Source organism: Monocercomonoides exilis, assembly GCF_001643675.1.
Source record: "Monocercomonoides exilis strain PA203 chromosome Unknown scaffold8-1962414, whole genome shotgun sequence".
Classification (NCBI taxonomy): domain Eukaryota; phylum Preaxostyla; order Oxymonadida; family Polymastigidae; genus Monocercomonoides; species Monocercomonoides exilis.
The window spans coordinates 164,301-185,140 of NW_027150553.1; the positions used below are offsets into that span (position 1 = coordinate 164,301).

Here is a 20,840-nt window from a genome sequence, read left to right on the forward strand (position 1 = left end):
AACTCGTAGGCTTCGATATCTGCTCTTCGTCCCGGATATTCTGCAGCAGCATGTTGAACTACTGAAACTTCTTCTCCGTCTACGTTTCCGTTTCCTCCTCCTTCTTCTCCTGCTTTTTCGTCTCTTCTCGCTCATCGAGTACATCCAGAGACAGAACCACATAATCATTTCTCAGCCCCACCACTTCCGGCACCTTCTTCACTCTCTCCTCTGTCCTTCATAGAACAAATATCCGCCTCATCACTTCGTGCTCCAACTTCGTAGCCACACACCTTGACTGCGGCAATCGCTACACAAGCCGAGCTATCGCCGATGGAAGCAACAACGGATCAAACAAAATGCATATCAACATGAATGCATTCAGATCCGTCCCGTAAAGTTTTGTTTGCTCATCGTCTTCGTTCTCACTACCTCTGCAAGTGATGGAAGTGGTGCTGCAAGCTCAACTGAAAGAATCATTGAAAACTCCATGTCGCATGCACAAAACTCACAAACAGCACCCCCCGCCGCGCCGTAACATATCCCCACAGCGTCTGCAGCGCTCTCAGAAACAGTTTCTTGTGTTTGCATTTTCTTCAGCTGCCTCTCGATGTTGTCCATCACCGCCACCGCGGAGGCATCCGAAGGGTCAATCGCTGGTGCTGATGACGAAGATGAATATGACGATGGCTTAGCATCTCCAGCCGCTTTCTACTCTTCGCTTCTCCACCTTCGGAATGGCGAAGTTGATCGTCGTGCTGTTACTATAGAAGAAGATAAAGAATTTAAATGGCGCTGAGAAAAGAGACGAATGTAAGAGTTCATCAGCTTCAAGAAGCTTATTGAATCAACTCATCATTCAAAATTGCAACACCTTCTGTGTCACAAACACTTGATCAATGTTCAATTTGGAAAACTCAATCATCACAGAATTTCTTTTGGAAGGGACTGGAAATGAGAAGAAAAGATGAGCAAAAAAGAAAATGAAAAGATGAAAGCTATTAAAGATATGATTCATGATTTGATTCAAAACATGAGAGACCATTTCTCTTTTGAATTTTTTATAAAAGAGCATTTTATTATGAGAAATTAAATGTTGTTTTTTATTTATTTGTTATAACATTAATAACTGTTCAATATTAACAACTTTTTGAATTTCTTTTAATTTCAATGAGGAAAGAATAGATGAAAATTTCCAGTTTAATAATTTCTTTTCAAAATAACCAAATTAAAACAAGTTAAAATTCATCTGTTATTTAACATAGGAAAATAATTAATGTGGAGACTCAATTCAAAAAAATAAAATGTTTATATGAACAGTTGAAATGAAAACAAAGAAATATGAACAAAATTTTCAGTGACATCAAAAACCAAGAAAAAAATAATTTAAATCATAAAAGTGATTCAATAGAAAAATGGGTATTTGAAATCTATTTTAATAAAACGCAACATTTGGGAATAGGGTGACAAAACTCAATAAAATGACATTCAGCAATATATAATCGTTACGGAATGATCAACATTTTCTGATCATTTGTGATCTGATTTTCAGATCAATTAATATTTTGTGACTTTTCAAAAAAATACCCATATTCGAATTAAAAAAGATTCATAATAATTTTCGCATCAAAATCAGATTGCGGTATATAAAAGCTTTCATATGTTAAGATCATTCTTTTCAAGCTTTTTCGTGGGAAAACCAATATTTGTTCATGATCAACTATGAAAGTCCAATAATTGTTATTGCATATAACAACAATTTAAGAAACAGAGAAGAAAATCTCAAATTCAATTATCATGAATTCCTTGAATAATAAAACTTCATTATGTGTTTTTATTTCATTTTATTGAATTAAAAATTTTCATATTTTGATTTTGATTTATTTATATATTTTTATACTTATTTTGTTTATTTATTTATTTATTTATTTTCACCAAAAATAATTCAATTTCGAAAATTAATAATTCAAATTCGTAATTTATTAATTCGATTTCGAAAAAGAATAATTCGATTTCGAAACGAAAATTTTTTTGATCATTGGAATTAATAACTTATGTTTTGCTGAAAAAATACTCTTGAATATTAACTCTTGAACACACTTTGTTTATGAATATTTTAAAAATGATGCATTTCTTTTAAAAAAATGGCAAGTTCCAAGTATGTGGACAATCAATAAAAAATATTTCTTATTTCGAACATGAAAGAAAATGCTTCTATTATTAATTATATATTTGCTTTTTTCTGTCGAAAATGCATTGTTTGGAACAATCTGTTTTTTATTTGATCTATCCCTCATATATTTTATAACTTTCATGTTATTGCTTTATCTCAATTTTGAAGGTTTTTTGATCTTCATCTTCTTATGAAAAAAACTTAAATTGTTTGGAGTATTTATTATTTGCTTCGAGTTGTTTCATAAAATTTCACGAAATCGTTTTTGAATGTTGCAATTGATGTTTCATTAAAACATTGTGTTTTTGATCAATTTGATCAATTTTTTATCAAAAAGAAAGATAAGAATTGCTGTTTTAAAAAGTGACTTTTGATAAACTGTTAAAGAAAATTTCTGATTATTCAACGAAAAATTCAGTTAATGCAAATGTTTGTGTTGTTGTTGCAATGTATGTTTACTCAGAATGCCATGTGATTCCCAGAAACAAGACCGATAACTTGCATTTTGCGATATGATTACGATTCAATGATTCAGTCCGTTCTTTTTGCAATTAATTATTAAAAAATTTTTTATTTCTATTTCCCAACAACAGCGCATAAATTTTCTGCAATATGTGACAATTCCATTTGAAATAAATTTCTTAAAAAATGCAATTGTGGAACAATAATACTCGTTGTTGGATGCTGCACAACCTCTTGGAGCTTTTTATTCGAATTAAATTTATAAACAGTCCTTATTGTCTGTCACTTCTCATGCAGATATAAATATCCTTTCTGACTTGTGGATCGCAATAAACAGTACAAAGTTAAATGGATTTTTGTTCATCTGGTTGGCTGTGAAGATGTTCACTCTATCGAAGATGTAATCGTTGAGGTACAACGAAAACATTGGATGGTTTATTTGCTCAATAATTAATCGTCAGACAAAAAATTCCAGTTTAATTTACTGTGTTTAAAAAAACCTCAGAATCAAAAATTCGATCGGTAATCCTTTCACAAAATTGAAAAACAAATAACCCAAATTGAATTCAATTTCAAAGCAGTTCAATGCAGTTGCGCCTGAATTTCTTTCATGTTTCGATATAATTCAATGATCCACAGAACTCATCAGTTCAGAGAATTTTTCTTCTTTCTTACGGAAGCTTCTTTCCGTTCCAAGTTCAATTCTCATTCCTCCGCCTTCCTCACTCAACGCAGATGTCAATTCATCCAAAGAGCAGTTCACAATTGACAGATGCGTCTCCATCTGAATAGATCCTGACGAAGGCTGCTCGTCATACTCACTCACATGAAGAGAAGTGAATTCACAGTTCTTTAAGCTTATTTCTGCTGGCTGAGATTCTTGATTGGACGAAGATGAATGGTCATCTTTCTCTTCTGGTGTTGAAGGAATCAGATTGAAAAGTCAACAAGATGAAAATAATAATTGGAAAAGCTATCTCCCTCGAATGAAGCTTGGGATGTTTGCGAAATCACAAAAGGCGTTACAGAAAAATGTTGCTTTATCAGCATTGTACTGAGAAAGCTGCACAACTCCACCCAAAACGCTGATCAAATGCACGCAACTTGAAACATCTTGCGATTCTGAAGAAGTGAGAATGAAAGAGCACAATGAAAATTGGATGTTTCCTGTTTCTGTCGAAGAGGAAAACAACGAAGCACCTTCGGGTGTCTCAACAGCAAAAACAGAAGGAACATGAAAATCGATCGAAGAAAACGAAAGAGCGGTTGTGGATGAAACAACACTCTCAGATGCAAACGGAACATTGGTGCTGATGTTAATCCCGCTGTTTTCTTTGCCAAATGACAGAACATTGACTGAGTTGAATGAAATGTCATTTTCGATCGAGCCATTCGATTTCACAGTGATCACTCGAAGTGGTTCATCTGCACTGCACTTCGCAAGTCGATTGACAGAATAGTCAAGCGATTGGCACGGAACATATTTGTTCCCACAAAACACCTCGTTCCACTCTGCTGGCGCCTCAACCAGAACAGATGCACTCACAAAGCCTTCCACAAAAATCATCAGATCAACTGCCTAGTTGAAATAGCTCCTGTCAAACCCAACCAGCGCATTCGTTTTGTCCTCAAATTGTGTCGCAAATGCAAACAACTCAGAATTCACACAATTCCTCAGATCATTCGCCACAATGAACATATCTCTTCCCTGATGTGCCTTGTTTCCTCCAACACTTATCTCTGAAAATGAATTTCTGTCATTGTTGTCTGTTGAACATGTTAAATAGATTCCTCCGCCACATCCTTCAGAACTGCTGCAGATGCTGTTTGTTACTCCCACTTTCCTCATCTTCAGATGTCCATCTGCAACTTTCAGCTCAAAAGTCATCGCTCCTCTTTTTTTGAATCCTTCAGAGCCGAGCGCTTAATACGCGCAACAACTTCTGCTTCGTTGATGTTCAGAAGAGAGAATATCAAAGAACACGGATTTGATTATCCATTGTTGACGCTGCTGAATAAAATAAATTACAACAGAAGAACATCAGTTGATGAATCTCCTTCTTTTTCTATCGTTTATTGATTTTTTCACTAAAAAGAATTAAGCAAATTATATTTCTTACTAATATATGAGAATTTGATATAGATTTTGGTATCACAATTATCGTAAGCTTCGATATCATCATTGAATACAATGTCAAATTGATTATTCCATTTTTCATTGAACAAAAATACAATTTTCAAAAAACAGTGCGCTTTTGAAAATTGATAATCTATTTAAAGATATCGAAGGGAGCATATATTTATGTGCTCGAAATAACCTGTGCAAAAGTAAAAACTCAAATGGGCTTCAAACGTTTGAAAAAACGTTGAAAATAATTAACATTTTACGTTTTTTGTATTTCTCAAAATATAAACACAACAAAAATAAGCATATGCAAATACAAAACGTGCAGGTTAAAAAAAAATCAAAGAATAAAAAACAAGGATTGTTTGAAAATATATATGGGATAGATCAAATAAAAAACAGATTGTTCCAAACAATGCATTTTCGACAGAAAAAAGCAAATATATAATTAATAATAGAAGCATTTTCTTTCATGTTCGAAATAAGAAATATTTTTTATTGATTGTCCACATACTTGGAACTTGCCAAAAAAAAATACATTTTTTTGATAAAAATATCATAATTTGAAGTCAATAAGAAAAGAAAATGAATTCATTTTCATAAACGAAAAATCGAAGTTTTTTTAAATATTTCACCAAAAAAAAAAAAAAAAAAAAAAAAAAAAAAAAAAAAAGCAGTAAATTATCGTATTTTGAAATTCAATAAATGTGATTGAAAATTCACAATTTCCTTCGGGTTATTTAAAATAATGAATTATTTGCAATTAATTTATCATCAGAGTGATGATTTTTGTATTTGAAAAGAAATAACTTAATAATATTGATAGGTTTTATATTTCTGTAAAAAAACAATTTTCTTTGTTATGATACACAATTTATTAAACAATAACTTGATATTAACCTTAATCCATCCTCAATTAAAATTAAAAATTTCAGTTTTAAATGAATTTCGAAATCGAATTATTTTTTTTCGAAATTGGAATATTATTTCCGAATTTGAATTATTTTTTTACGAATAAAAATAATTTTTGGTGTATTTTTTGTTTTTATTTATTTATTTATTTTATTTTATTTTTATTTTTATTTTTGAAATTTTGAAAATAAAAAATACTTTTTTTCTGACAAAAACATAAAATTTCTAATCGACGGGGAATTTCCCTTCGTTTTTGGCAAATTTGTTCAGCTCTTTTCAAATTTTTTCCACACTTCAAAATTTATCAATTTCAACAACAAAAAAATAAATGATCCATTACAAAAATTTCGCGAGAAATGATCTGTTGCATAAATTGAAAAGAACGATCGTGAGCAACAAATAAATATCTTCTGATCTTAATTTCAATCAAAATGAAGATCGACAGTGATGCTTTGATAACAAAGAGGGATGAAAAAGAAAGAACAGAGGCTATGCTTTGGATCATAGAGAAAAAGACAGATCCTCCATTGGAAATGAGACATGAAACAACGCTTCTTGATCAGGATGGCTGCACAATGGCAATGATATGGATTCGCTTTGTCAATACAGAGCCGCCGGAATGGATGAGGCATGACACTGAACGAACCAATATCCTGGGGCGAACAATGGCAATGCAGTGGATTATTAATCTGAAAACAGAACCACCAGAATGGATGAGACATAATCCTTTGCTTCCTGATAAAGACGGATGCACGATGGCAATGATGTGGATTTTTTGGTTGAAATCTGAGCCGCCAGAATGGATGAGACACAGCATCACACTTTCTGACAAGAACGGAAGAACAATGGCAATGAAGTGGATTCAAGATGTCAAAACTGAACCTCCTAAATGGATGAGGCATAACATCACACTTGGAAATAAGAACGGAGAAACAATGACTATGCTGTGGATTCGCTTTGTCAAAACAAATCCTCCAGAGTGGATGAGGTATTTCAATTCACTTGAAGACATAAATGAATGGACGATTTCAAAATATTGGGAAATCTTTGTTCAAAAAGATCCACCAGAATGGATGAAGAATGACTACACACTTGCTGATGAAAATGGAAGAACAGAGGCAATGCATTGGATTGTGGAGAAAAAGACAGATCCACCACAAAAAATCAGACATGACATTGCACTTGCTGATAAAGACGGATGGACGATGGCTATGCTGTGGATTCAGTTTGTGAAGACAGAACCTCCAGAATGGATGAGACATAACAAAACTCTTTGTTGCAACAACGGATGGACAATGGCAATGCTGTGGATTCAGTTTGTGAAGACAGATCCTCCAGAATGGATGAGACATTGTAACGCTCTTGGAGATAAAAATGGAGAAACAATGGCTATGAAATGGATTCAGTTTGTGAAGACAGAACCTCCAGAATGGATGAGACACAATATAGCACTTGGCAATGAGTCGGGGAAAACGATGGCCATGGTTTGGATTTTTTGGTTGAAATCAGAATCACAGGAATGGATGAGACATGATGTTACGCTTGCTGATAAAGACGGATGGACAATGGCAATGCACTGGATCAAACAAGTCAAAACAGAACCACCTGAATGGATGAGACACAGTCTAACGCTTTGTAATAAGAAAGGAGAAACTTTGTCGATGATATGGATTTGCAATGTGGAGACAGAGCCACCAGAATGGATGAGACACAATATGACGCTTGCTAATGAGTACGGATGGACAATGGCTGTGTATTGGATTAGGTTTGTCCAAACAGAATTACCAAAGTGGATGAGGCACGATATTGCATTCACATATCACAAAGGATGCTCAATGGCTATGTATTGGATTGAATTTGTGAAGACAGAACCACCAGAATGGATGAGACATGATATTACACTTGCCAATAACAATGGACACACGATGGCCATGCTGTGGATTCATCATGTCAAGAAAGACCCTCCAGAATGGATGAGACACGATGTCACATTAAAAGATAAAAAAGGATGGACAATGGCCATGAACTGGATTTATCTTGTCAAGACAGAACCACCGGCATGGATGAGACATAGCATCACGCTTGTAAATAACAATGGAATTACAATGGCTATGATGTGGATCAAAAATATAAAAACAGAACCTCCTGAATGGATGAGACAAGACAAAACACTGACAACTGGCTGGGAAAAACAAACAATGGCCATGATGTGGATTCGTAATGTTCAGATAGAACCTCCTGAGTGGATGAGACATGATGCAACACTAAAAAATAATGGGGGATGGACATTGGCAATGCAATGGATATTTCACATTAAGACAGAACCACCAGAATGGATGAGGCATGATATTATAGTTAAAGATAAGAAAGGATGGACGATGGAAGAATTTTGGAAAACTTATGTTAAAACCGATCCACCAGAATGGATGACTCATGATTACATGAACGCTGACAAACGAGGAAGAACAGCGGGAATGAGGTGGATCATAGAGAATCAGACAGAACCACCAGAACAAATGCGACACGACAACACACTTGCCGATAAGTTTGGACGAACAATGGCAATGCTGTGGATCCAATTTGTTAAAAAAGAGCCGCCAAGGTGGATGAGGCATGACATTGCGCTTCGCGATAGCGGAGGAGAGACAATGGCAATGCTTTGGATTATGGATACAAAATCTGAACCACCAGAATGGATGAGGCACAACATTGCACTTACCGATAAGGATGGAAAAACAATGGCCATGCACTGGATTGAAAGAGTGAAAACAGAACCCTCTGAATGGATGAGGCATGATATTTCGCAAGTGGACAAGGAAGGAAATACTATGGCAATGAAGTGGATTCAATTTGTGAGGAAAGATCCACCAAAATGGATGACTCATGACATTACACTTCGCGATAGCGATGGAGAGACAATGGCAATGTTGTGGATACGTGACGTTAAAACAGAACCATCTGAATGGATGAGACACGATATTTCACATAAAGATAACAAAGGAGAAACAATTGCGATGAAATGGATTCAGTATGTGAATTCAGAACCGTCAAAGTGGATGAGACATGACAACAAGGTTGCAGACAAGGAAGGAAATACAATGGCAATGAAGTGGATTCAATTTGTGAAGAAAGATCCACCACTGTGGATGAGACACAACATTATCCTTAATAACTGTTATGGCTTGACAATGGCGATGATATGGATTGCAAATAACTATTCAGAGCCGCCAGAATGGATGAGACATGACGTTGAACGAACCGATATCCTGGGACGAACAATGGCGATGATGTGGATTCAGTTTACTGAAACTGAACCACCAGAATGGATGAGGCATAAAAATGAATTTAAGGATAAGGCTGGGAAAACGATGATCAACTATTGGGAAGAATATGCGAGAAGAGAGATCCCGGAATGGATGAAATACGATGAATTTGTTGTTGTTGTTGCAGATAATGATGGAGCAACAGATGCAATGCGTTGGCTCAAGGAAATGTTACAAAAGCATCAGAACGAAAGTGGAAAGGAAATACACTTGAAGTTGAAGATAGAATAGGAAGGAAATAATGAAGATTTATTATTTGAAGCGAGATCCATTGCCATCACGAATGAAACAATGCATTTCAGCTGAAGACGAATGCGAGATGATGAGCGTTGAAATAGAGGCACCAGAAATGGATGAAGACTGATAATTCCGCAAGAGTGATTGAATCATTTGCATTGAAGATATTATTTCTGAAGCATTAAACAAACGAACCAACAAATTTGCATGTGTGTAAATAAAGGCTGTTTAGCAACATTTCTAAATTCATGATTTTTCTTTTTTTCTTTCTTTGAAGGCACTTTTTCTGTTTCAACAAATACTTGGACATGCTTCAAAGATATCTCATTTTGATCTCTTTTCGATTTGCTTTCGATTGTTTTTTCATTTCAGCAGAACAATTGAAGCTGTTCACTTCAAAATTTTTATTTTTGTTAATTTTTCAAAATATATCTTTTCAATTTTTATTTGATTTTGTAAATAATGAAAGACAAGCTCAATGTAAATCATCTTATTTTCTTTCTTTCTTTTCTTCTTCTTCTTTCTTTCTCTCATTTTTTCAATTTGCAAATGTGACTGAAAACACACCTTGGCATTTTGAAAATGAAATGAGCATTTCTGTGATTTGGAGTTGAGAGAACTGTTGTTTTTGGTTGTTGTGCTTTGACGATTTTGTTGCAGCCATTTTGATCAGATTCAACAATTGCGATTCAGTTAATAATTGGCTCATATTTGTTCATTTTTGGGAATTGAGAGTGTTTTGTTGCTGTCTTGAAAAAAAAAACAGAATATTCACAAAGACAACATGAACTTTGACATTCAGATGTTTCATTTGAAATCACACGAAGTGACGATTTTGAGAAAGACACAACAAATATCTGTCAGTGTCGCATTAATGATTTAGAAAAAAAAAGCTTCGAAGAAATAACATTTTTATATCGCATTAACAAATCACATTACACAACAACATGTGTGGAAAAAATAAAATTGATTATGAAAAAGGGAAATCCTTTTGTGAAATAGACTCCATTGGCGTTGTTGAAAACTCATTTATTGAAGTGTGAGAAATTCTCTTCAAACATATCTGAATGACAAAAATCAGAGTTCCGATTGAATACTGTCTCTTTCGAATTGTGGAAGAAGGCAAGCTGAAGAACAGATGAAAACCTCGAGGAGAGAGCGTGAATGATTCAATGAAGAAGACTCATGAACTGTTTGTGATGGTCACAATGGAAATGCAATTGAAGAAAGGAGAAAAATAAATGGATCGAACACAATCATCTGAACATCTTTTCTGCTGAACAATGTTCAGCTGGATGCATTTTTAGCAAAATGTTCAGACATGATTCTTTCAATGAGAATTGGAAAAGATTTTCTTTTCCATTCTCTTCAACAACAGAAACAGAATCCACATTTGTCATGCAGGAGAATTTATATCCAACCACTTCATTCGTGTTGAATCTGATTATACCAATGAAAAGAATGTGAATTTGAGGGGTTCGCTGTTTTTGTTGTTGGGTGGAAGAAAAGAGATGAATGAGACGAAAACAGCTGTTCAATTCCCACTTGTGGTGGGAAATAATATCTTCCATTCATTTCACGAAGACAAAGAATAATCTTCAATGACTCATCAATATTCTCACATTTCATAATTCTCTGAGCATGCGATGTATTCATCCATCTCTTCATCAACAGCCATTCCATCCATGAGTGATCGTGAGGAGGAGGAGGACGAAATCCTCCTGCCTTCATCAGTCTTTGAAGTGGAAGATATCAGAGCTGGTGATGGGAATGAAGATGTGAAAAGCAAAGGAGGATGTGATATACTCAATCTGGACAATCCTTTCAGAGCATTTGATGCTTCTTGTTCACTTTTGTGGGAGAAATGTTGGCAGATACGCTCCATCTTTTATTTGTGTCTGTTCTGTTGTTGACTTTGATGCTCAATCTGGTTATCGAATTAATAAACAAGAAAGATGTTAAATTATCGTCTGCACAACTAATTCAACCAATTCCTTCTTTTCTCTTTCATGTTCCTCTTTCTCTTTGCCATGTTTCTTCTTCTTTCTTCTTTTGTCTTATTTTTCATCATTATCTCCTTCGCTTTTTTGGTTCTTCCACATATTCGTTAATTCATACATGAATTTCTTTGGTTGCATCTCTGCTGCAATCATCATCTCTCACAGTCCTGACTCCAGTTTCTTCCTCTCTTCATTCCTCTGAGCAGGCTTCTCTTTCACTTTCATTTTCTACGGCTCATCACTCGTCATCGCAGATTCTATCCCTCATTCACTTCTTCTTCTTCTTCTTCATATCCTTCCTCTGTTTCCAACTTTAATCTCTTCAACTCTCTCTTCTTCGTGCTCAATACCATAACTTGCACTTCTTCTGTCAATTCTTCATGACTCATTCCACTTCCATTGTGCGTGTCTGTCTTCAACTGAGTTGCAGAATTATTGAGAGAAAATAACTGAATAGAATAAGGGAATGTATTTCTTGATTTAATTATTTTTTTTGTGTCAATTGGAGAAGAAGATATTATTGAAATATCATTCGGGGAATCCGCTTCGGAGAAGAGAGAAAGATGGGTTTATTGATAATCTGGTTGGGAAGGAAAAGGAAATGATTCAACAATGGAAAAAAAGAAGAAAAAGAGAAAACAATGAATGGAGAAGGTGTGGGAGAACACATGAAGCTGAAAAAAATCAAACAATAAATCCTCTTCTTTTCTTTCAAAAAGAATCTTTATTTCCTGTACCATCCCTCCTCACTTATCAACATTTCTATATCTACAATTGCATATTCACACAAAAATGTGCTTTCAGTCACTTTGCATTCATCTCTCCCCTTCTTATCTTTCACTTTCTCTCTGACTTCTCCAACGCTTTCCCCAAATGATTTGTCTTTGTCCAATCTCATGTTTCACAAACTTCCAATCAAAACATCTTCCTCACCTTCTTCATCTTCTTCATCTTCCTCCTCTTCCTCCTCTTCCTCCTCTTCCTCCTCTTCCTCCTCTTCCTCCTCTTCCTCCTCTTCCTCCTCTTCCTCCTCCTCCTTTTCTTCCTCCTCCTTTCCCTCTTCTAACTCTTCTCTCACTTATCCTTTTTCCACTTTCCTTTTTTCTTCTTCTTCTTCTTCTTCACCTTATCCTTATTCTTCTTTCATGCTAAAGATTCCATCATCTCTCTTCATTCATTCATCTATCTCCTCTCCTTCTTTTTCACCATCTGCCCCTGCCAAAACATATTCTGCAAGTGACACCTCCTTCTCCAAATGCTTTGTGAGCGAAAGAAAAGCTGAGATTAAGAAAAAGAAGGAATAAAAAATTACAGAGTATGAAGAACACCATTGGAACCAGAAATAAAGGAGATCTGGCGTCTCGCAACTTCAAGAAGCATTAAGATTCTTGTTTTTTTTTTCGAATTTTCTTAATAAAATGCATTAATATAACATTTTAACCTGTTATGTATGAATTTTTCGTTTTTGTCACACATCTTTTTTCAATTTAAACTAAAGGTTCTTTCCCAATAGGTGGATATAACCCTAAAAAAAAAAAAATATTAAATGAAAATCAAAATCAAAACAACAGTGAATTTATTATCTGTTCATAAGTCACTTAACATATTACAAACGACCCTAATTATCATTTTGTTAAGAATTTTTTTGATGTATTTCAATTATGTGATCTTTATAATAAAAATATTTTAGGGTTTGAGTTAATGAAAGCGCAACTGAAGTGCGAGAATATTTGTTCATGTTTATATAAAACTGTTTCATAAAATTTATTGAAATCTTTAGAGTTTATATGGGTGATTCTTTTTGAAAAGTCACAAATGTTTAATTTTCAAATAAATCAAAAATTTCATATCTTGATCAAATTTCGGTTCCCGCTCATGTAACTTTACCAAAGTGGAAGATATAATTTGACAATGCTATTTTACACATTCCTGTGAAGTTGCACGAACAGGAACAGAAATTTGATCAAGATGTGAAATTTTTGATTTATTTGAAAATTTAACATTTGTGACTTTTCAAAAAGAATCACCCATATATTGAAAATTATAACCTAAAAATAAGTATTTTGGGTTATGTTCACCAATCAAAAACACACAAAACGAGTATCAAAAAATTTCACTAAATAATAACGGCGGAAGTCACATTTGATGATTCTGTTAATATTCAGTACGAAACATCTTGCGGAAAGTGATGTGCGTGAAAAAAGATCAAAAAATTTTTTCGTAAAAAAATTCATATGAAAATGTTATTTATGGTTCAAATTCCGAAGAATCTTCTCCTGTTCCAGCTCCAAATGGATCTGAATCCTCGCTTTCTGATTTTAAAAGTTGTTCTTCAGTATCTTCTTCATCTCTTATTCCCAAAATATCATTTATATCAGGAATTTCTTCGTTTTCATCAACTTCATCATCATCAATTTCCAATTCAAATTCATCTTCAGATTGAAAATTGATAACTTTTTCTATTAATTCTCCGTAGGAAAGAAAACCTGATCTTTTTTCAATGAACGTTGCAAGCACTCCAGGAATAAACCGCTCTCTCACTCCATATCTTGGAAAAAAAGATCGCAAATGTGCCCACATTCCTTCGATAGTGTTCGTATTGGCTTTTGAAACGGGATCAACGTAATGACGTTTGTGGCAGACAGTTTGGTGGGTGTAACCAATTTCTCCTAAGCAAGTGTATGCTTTCCACTCGTCGCTGATTATTGTTGTTCCTTCTTTGATTCTATTTTTAATTATAGGAATTAATGTCTCTTTTTTTCGATTAGGCACAATGACCACAAATTTTTTTCCTTATTCTTCTTCGCCTTTTCGTTCGACAGCTCCAAATATCAACATTTATTATGTTTGCATTCCTTAGTCAATGTATTTTTTCTTCAAGATGAATAAATAATTGTTAATGACCATAAATCTAATTTTTGAAATCAAAAACTTTTCAGTCTTTCCGTCTCCTCCATGCGGCTTCATCAATTTCTTCTATTTTGCCTGCCCCTCCAATTTTTTCATTTCTGTTATTTAAGAAATTTAACGCTGTCGACCTTGCAACACTTGTCCAGGGCCCAATCGTCATTTGAGACATATTTAACAACATGCCAATTTGCCAATCTTTAATTTCAAGCCAAGACATCAAAAGAATCATCATCACAGTGGAAATAGGCAATTTTGAAGATTCCAAAGTTGTATCATTGATGCAGGAAACACTTTTCTTGCACTTTGGACACTTCAAGAATCTTGAATGTCCCCTTCCTTTATAGACATATTTGACTTTTTCACAGTTTTGGCATACTGCAAATATCTTAGGGAAATATTGTTGTATCCATTTCCAACATGATTCTTATGATTAAAATGTCTCATACAGTGCATGACATTCCTTTTTGAATGGTTTTTCCAAGACATCGAATTTTTGATCCACAAAAATTTTTGATCAAACCCATTTTTTATGAGATTTTAAGAAAAATTATATTTTTAATTTTGTCCAGAGGATGCAAAGAACAGACAAAGAACATAATATTCTTTATCTTAATAAGCAATGGATTGTGTAAATAATTGAAAGAATCAAAAATATTTGGTATGCTCATTCTATGCTTTTGCTAAAATTTTTAATAATAAATGAAATAAATACCAATGAAATAAAAAATAAAATGTGAAAAAAAATTAAAAAAATTGATTAGATTCATATTTCTATTAAAAAAACATATTTGAATAATAATATTTGATTGATTAAAAAACAACTTGAAAATTTCTGAAATCAATTCTCGAGATATATAAATATTTTCGGTTTTTAATGAATTTCGAAATTGAAGTATTCATTTTCGAAATTGAATTATTCTTTTGCGAAATCGAATTAATACACCAAAAACAATTCGAATTCGAAAAAGAATAATTCGATTTCGGAATTAATAATTCAAAATCGAAAAAGAATAATTCGAATTCGGAAATTAATAATTCGATTTCGCAAAAGAATAATTCAATTTCGAAAATGAATACTTCAATTTCGAAATTCATTAAAAACCGAAAATATTTATATATCTCGAGAATTGATTTCAGAAATTTTCAAGTTGTTTTTTAATCAATCAAATATTATTATTCAAATATGTTTTTTTAATAGAAATATGAATCTAATCAATTTTTTTAATTTTTTTTCACATTTTATTTTTTATTTCATTGGTATTTATTTCATTTATTATTAAAAATTTTAGCAAAAGCATAGAATGAGCATACCAAATATTTTTGATTCTTTCAATTATTTACACAATCCATTGCTTATTAAGATAAAGAATATTATGTTCTTTGTCTGTTCTTTGCATCCTCTGGACAAAATTAAAAATATAATTTTTCTTAAAATCTCATAAAAATGGTTTGATCAAAAATTTTTGTGGATCAAAAATTCGATGTCTTGGAAAAACCATTCAAAAAGGAATGTCATGCACTGTATGAGACATTTTAATCATAAGAATCATGTTGGAAATGGATACAACAATATTTCCCTAAGATATTTGCAGTATGCCAAAACTGTGAAAAAGTCAAATATGTCTATAAAGGAAGGGGACATTCAAGATTCTTGAAGTGTCCAAAGTGCAAGAAAAGTGTTTCCTGCATCAATGATACAACTTTGGAATCTTCAAAATTGCCTATTTCCACTGTGATGATGATTCTTTTGATGTCTTGGCTTGAAATTAAAGATTGGCAAATTGGCATGTTGTTAAATATGTCTCAAATGACGATTGGGCCCTGGACAAGTGTTGCAAGGTCGACAGCGTTAAATTTCTTAAATAACAGAAATGAAAAAATTGGAGGGGCAGGCAAAATAGAAGAAATTGATGAAGCCGCATGGAGGAGACGGAAAGACTGAAAAGTTTTTGATTTCAAAAATTAGATTTATGGTCATTAACAATTATTTATTCATCTTGAAGAAAAAATACATTGACTAAGGAATGCAAACATAATAAATGTTGATATTTGGAGCTGTCGAACGAAAAGGCGAAGAAGAATAAGGAAAAAAATTTGTGGTCATTGTGCCTAATCGAAAAAAAGAGACATTAATTCCTATAATTAAAAATAGAATCAAAGAAGGAACAACAATAATCAGCGACGAGTGGAAAGCATACACTTGCTTAGGAGAAATTGGTTACACCCACCAAACTGTCTGCCACAAACGTCATTACGTTGATCCCGTTTCAAAAGCCAATACGAACACTATCGAAGGAATGTGGGCACATTTGCGATCTTTTTTTCCAAGATATGGAGTGAGAGAGCGGTTTATTCCTGGAGTGCTTGCAACGTTCATTGAAAAAAGATCAGGTTTTCTTTCCTACGGAGAATTAATAGAAAAAGTTATCAATTTTCAATCTGAAGATGAATTTGAATTGGAAATTGATGATGATGAAGTTGATGAAAACGAAGAAATTCCTGATATAAATGATATTTTGGGAATAAGAGATGAAGAAGATACTGAAGAACAACTTTTAAAATCAGAAAGCGAGGATTCAGATCCATTTGGAGCTGGAACAGGAGAAGATTCTTCGGAATTTGAACCATAAATAACATTTTCATATGAATTTTTTTACGAAAAAATTTTTTGATCTTTTTTCACGCACATCACTTTCCGCAAGATGTTTCGTACTGAATATTAACAGAATCATCAAATGTGACTTCCGCCGTTATTATTTAGTGAAATTTTTTGATACTCGTTTTGTGTGTTTTTGCCTGATCTTGTTTAAAATGAAACTATTCCCCTCTCAACTTTATTCTGTGATGCTTGTAAAGCACATACACCAAAAATTATTCAAAATGAGAATTTTTGCAATCGAATTAATAATTTTTGCGTTCGAAATGAAAATATCTTATGTTTTTATAAGAATAAAAATTATATGAAATTATAAAAATTTTTGTCAGAAAATTAAAAATTTCTAAAATTATTCTTCCGTGCACGAAAATAATGACAATACAAAATTATTTCCGATTCAAAAGCGAAAAACTGATTTTCACAAAATTTCGTGAGAGTGCGAATAAATTTTCGTTAGGTTTTCAACAATTATTAATTCGAATTCAAAAATTATTATTTCGTTTGAAAATTTTATTAATTTGCAAAATTTCCATTTTGAACGCAAAAGTTCTCATTTTGAATTATTTTTGGTGTAACATAAATAAAGCCAACATGCATCGTATCACATTATTTAAAATAACCCTATTCATATCAAAAACACTCCAAAATTCAGCATTATGACACGACAAACCAAAAACCAAAATATTAGAAAAAAACAAAAGAAATATTATTTGTCTCAAATACTTCAACATTCAAATAATTCACATCAAAAATGAAAGAAATCAATCAAATCTCTAAATTCCAGTCGAAAAATAAAATAAAATAAAATTAAAACAAGTTTGAATTTTGAACATATAAAGTGTCAATAAAAACATGATTTTTCACAAAAATCAATTGAAATTTTAACTGAATAAAATCCGAACATTCATAAAAACAAAATAAAAAGATTTCCTGATTAATTGCTCGTTTCTCTAAAATTTGTGTTTTCATGTTCTTTATTTTTTGTCAAATTCTCCAGTTCCATCATCCACAGCAGCCACGTAAGCTTCATACGAATCACTAAATATCAAGAACTCTGCTTCTTTGTCTCTTTCTGATACAGCCTGATTTGATATCATCATCTCCATTTCGATTGCGGCTTCTCTTTTTTATCTTCTTTTTTCTTCCTTTTTCTTTTGTTCTTCCTCCTCTTTGTCAATTTTTTCTTCCGCTTTTCGCTCTTTCCTTGATATCAGCCATCTCCACTCCTTTTTCCTCCTCCAATCTAACACTCTCTGCTCCACACATGACCTTGCGATTCCTCTCAAAACTGTATCAAATGAATCTGATGTCAAATCTCTTTCTATTTCCCAGTACTTTGGCCCCACATAGCAGCGTGCATAAACATTCACATACACATAAAACGCAATCAATAACACTCCAATAACAACCATCACTATTCCATAACCAATCAAGCTCGTCACTCAAATGAAAGCACCCTCGATTCCAATAAGTATAATCCCAGTAACAATTGAATACTCCACAAATAAGTAATACGTTGCCTTACAAATGCAAAATCGTTTGTTGCGCCCAAGCCTTTTTTTGTCCTTTTCCCACTCCTGCTTGAAAGCAGAAATAATAGCTTTTAGATCCTCGTCCAGGAACCTGTCTCTCTGAAATGTGTAATTTTCGATGGCTTTCCTTGCAACTTCTCGTTGAACTGCTGTTGATCTCGAATGAGGGGTTTTACCGTTTCCATGCATTCCAACCACGGGGACCTTCTTCACAAGATCAGAAAAATACTTCCGAGACGGAACGCCAAATTCATCGATAATTGGTGCAACAAAGCACAGTTCCCACTTATTCTTTGGAGCCGTATCTCCCGAAACCGCAGTTGTTCCAGCACCAACGACAGCGGTAGCAGGGCGTGCATTGCCCACTTCTTCAAATGCAGGCATGGAATGAAGAGACGAATTATCGATTTCTGAGGTGGGCAAGCTTGACGGAGACTCATTGCTTTCCTGCTGGCTCTGCAAACGAGAAATAGTTTGCCAAAATGCGGCCTTTTCAGAAACACTTTGATTTCCTCCAAACTGTTCCAATTCAGATGGCAAAGGCAAACAAGGAGCCCATCTCGAAAACAGGCCCATGCATTTTGTTCGCTGGCTCTCGTTCAAATATTTTGCAAACTCACGAATTTGTTGTGGAACGTTTGCATATTCAACTTCTTCCAATTCTTTTTCATTTTATGAATAAACTATGATCCGATTCAAATTACACAATATTTGATCAATATCCACTTTCAAATAATAATTTTAAATTAATGATTGTTATTGTGCAAGCAAAAAAAAATATCTGCCAGTTGAAATTATCAACGAACACGACAATTTCCGGTCACAAACTTAAATATCGAATTTTTGAAGAATCTTGAATTAAAAAAATATGCAAATCATTGTCTCTCTCAAAGAAATTATTTTGTTTGCACGTTTCACTTTTCATCGAACAGAAACGATTTTTTTCTGTGTTTTCTTTGATGTTAATATCAATTTATTAAATAGATGGCTTTCGAAATGACGAGATTTATTTGCTTCGTAAAATCCAATCACTTAAACGAATATGTACTCCATTCATAAGATTCATCATTCCTTTAAAATTAACAAAGATTTTTGGAATTTGAATTGTTATCTGGAGTAAAACCAAGAAAAGATAAGACAAAGAAAAATAATTAGAATTGAAAAAATATTGAAAAAAAATTATAACCAAATTATCATGTTGAAAGCATTGCTGAAGCGACTGTTTTACAGAAAAAAGGAAATAATTCGGAAAAAAAAAAAAAAAAAAAAAAAAAAAAAAAAAAAAACGATTTGAATAATAAAGTTCAGGATTATAAAAGTTAATGACTGTAGATCAGATTGATAAAACTATGAACTAAACATTCTTTGGTAAATGATGAAAAAGAACAGATTAAAAAAAGAGGATTTCAGTTTTGTGATTCAGGATGAATGCATTTCTTCTGGATTATTCGATTTTTTTCATCAAAATATCAAAAAACATATTTCTTTTCGAGTGGGAAACATCAGATGGAATAAAATATCTTCACTGTTCCAAAATTTCATTCATTTTGATAATCAATCTGTTTGAATATATTTTCTCAATGCTTTTTTCTTGTAAGTGATCTATGAAGTGTTGTTGCGTATGAACAGAGTCGTATAAAAGATTTGGCTGAACTGCAAAAGTCGAGCAGCCTGCTTTTGAATTTTCTCGCCTGAGCCATTTTTTCAAATTAATAGAATCATAAAATTCGCTTCAAAATTCATTGTGCCTTAATGAGAAAGTGTGTATTGCCACATTAACGCATGCACATTACCATTGCATTCGCAATGATTTTGATTGTTTTGTGTATATGAAGCGTTGAAGATGAGACGAAACAAAGTGCGGGTGAATATGCGATGGAAGATATATTCCAATCAATGCTATAACTCGAAGAAAAATTCATCGTTTTTGATTTTGATAATCCCTTTCTAATTGAAAATAAATGAAAATTTTAAAAGATAGAAAAAAAAAAAGAAAGTGATTGAATTGAAAAAAGAGAAAATTAAAAAGATACTACTTATAGCAGCTGCACAAACCTTGATCAAAATAAGTTTACTGCAAAAGAAGCAAAAATATTTTATTGAATGCAACACGAGTTATCAAAAAATAATTGATTGCAGTTCTCGATTATTCAAACAGAATAAATATTCGCTACACCACGATTTTTTCTCATTTTTGCAATAATAGCCTTTTGCAAAAAGTTATACACATTCTTTTCTGCTGGCTTAAGTTTAATATAACTTTTATTCTCTTTTTTTTCAATATGCACGCTTCATCAATTTGTAATTCTGCTTTTTGGAGAAGTAATAAGAAAAGCATAATAAACAATATATGTAGTGATTATTCACCCAATCATTCAATAAACAAAATCTATTTTCGCCTGGATAATCCAAAAATATATACAAGCCCATTGTTTCCAACTTTCTGTTGATCTTGAAATTCCTATTGAAACTTGAACTTTTTAATTTTTATTTGTTTCTGATGCTTGTGATTATTTTTCAAATAGTGAAAA

General features: G+C 33.0%; 4 protein-coding genes across 4 annotated transcripts; 1 reads left to right on the plus strand and 3 right to left on the minus strand.

The window, feature by feature from the left end:
• Nucleotides 1-3,587: 3,587 nt before the first annotated feature.
• On the minus strand, nucleotides 3,588-4,181 carry MONOS_13987 (uncharacterized protein; the record flags this gene model as incomplete). The annotated part of the gene is made up of 1 exon (XM_067866745.1): nucleotides 3,588-4,181. One exon carries the CDS (start codon nucleotides 4,179-4,181, stop codon nucleotides 3,588-3,590), a length of 594 nt encoding a protein of 197 aa, XP_067732782.1.
• Nucleotides 4,182-4,193: 12 nt separating this feature from the next.
• On the minus strand, nucleotides 4,194-4,502 carry MONOS_13988 (uncharacterized protein; the record flags this gene model as incomplete). The annotated part of the gene is made up of 1 exon (XM_067866746.1): nucleotides 4,194-4,502. One exon carries the CDS (start codon nucleotides 4,500-4,502, stop codon nucleotides 4,194-4,196), a length of 309 nt encoding a protein of 102 aa, XP_067732783.1.
• A 1,580-nt stretch (nucleotides 4,503-6,082) lies between these two features.
• On the plus strand, nucleotides 6,083-9,205 carry MONOS_13989 (uncharacterized protein; the record flags this gene model as incomplete). Its single annotated transcript, XM_067866747.1, has 1 exon — nucleotides 6,083-9,205. The coding sequence occupies one exon, from the start codon at nucleotides 6,083-6,085 to the stop codon at nucleotides 9,203-9,205; it is 3,123 nt and encodes a 1,040-aa protein (XP_067732784.1).
• Nucleotides 9,206-17,369: 8,164 nt separating this feature from the next.
• MONOS_13106 (uncharacterized protein) lies at nucleotides 17,370-19,011 on the minus strand. Its single transcript, XM_067865788.1, has one exon. The coding sequence runs from the start codon at nucleotides 18,883-18,885 to the stop codon at nucleotides 18,220-18,222; it is 666 nt and encodes a 221-aa protein (XP_067732785.1). The 5' UTR covers nucleotides 18,886-19,011; the 3' UTR covers nucleotides 17,370-18,219.
• Nucleotides 19,012-20,840: the final 1,829 nt, after the last annotated feature.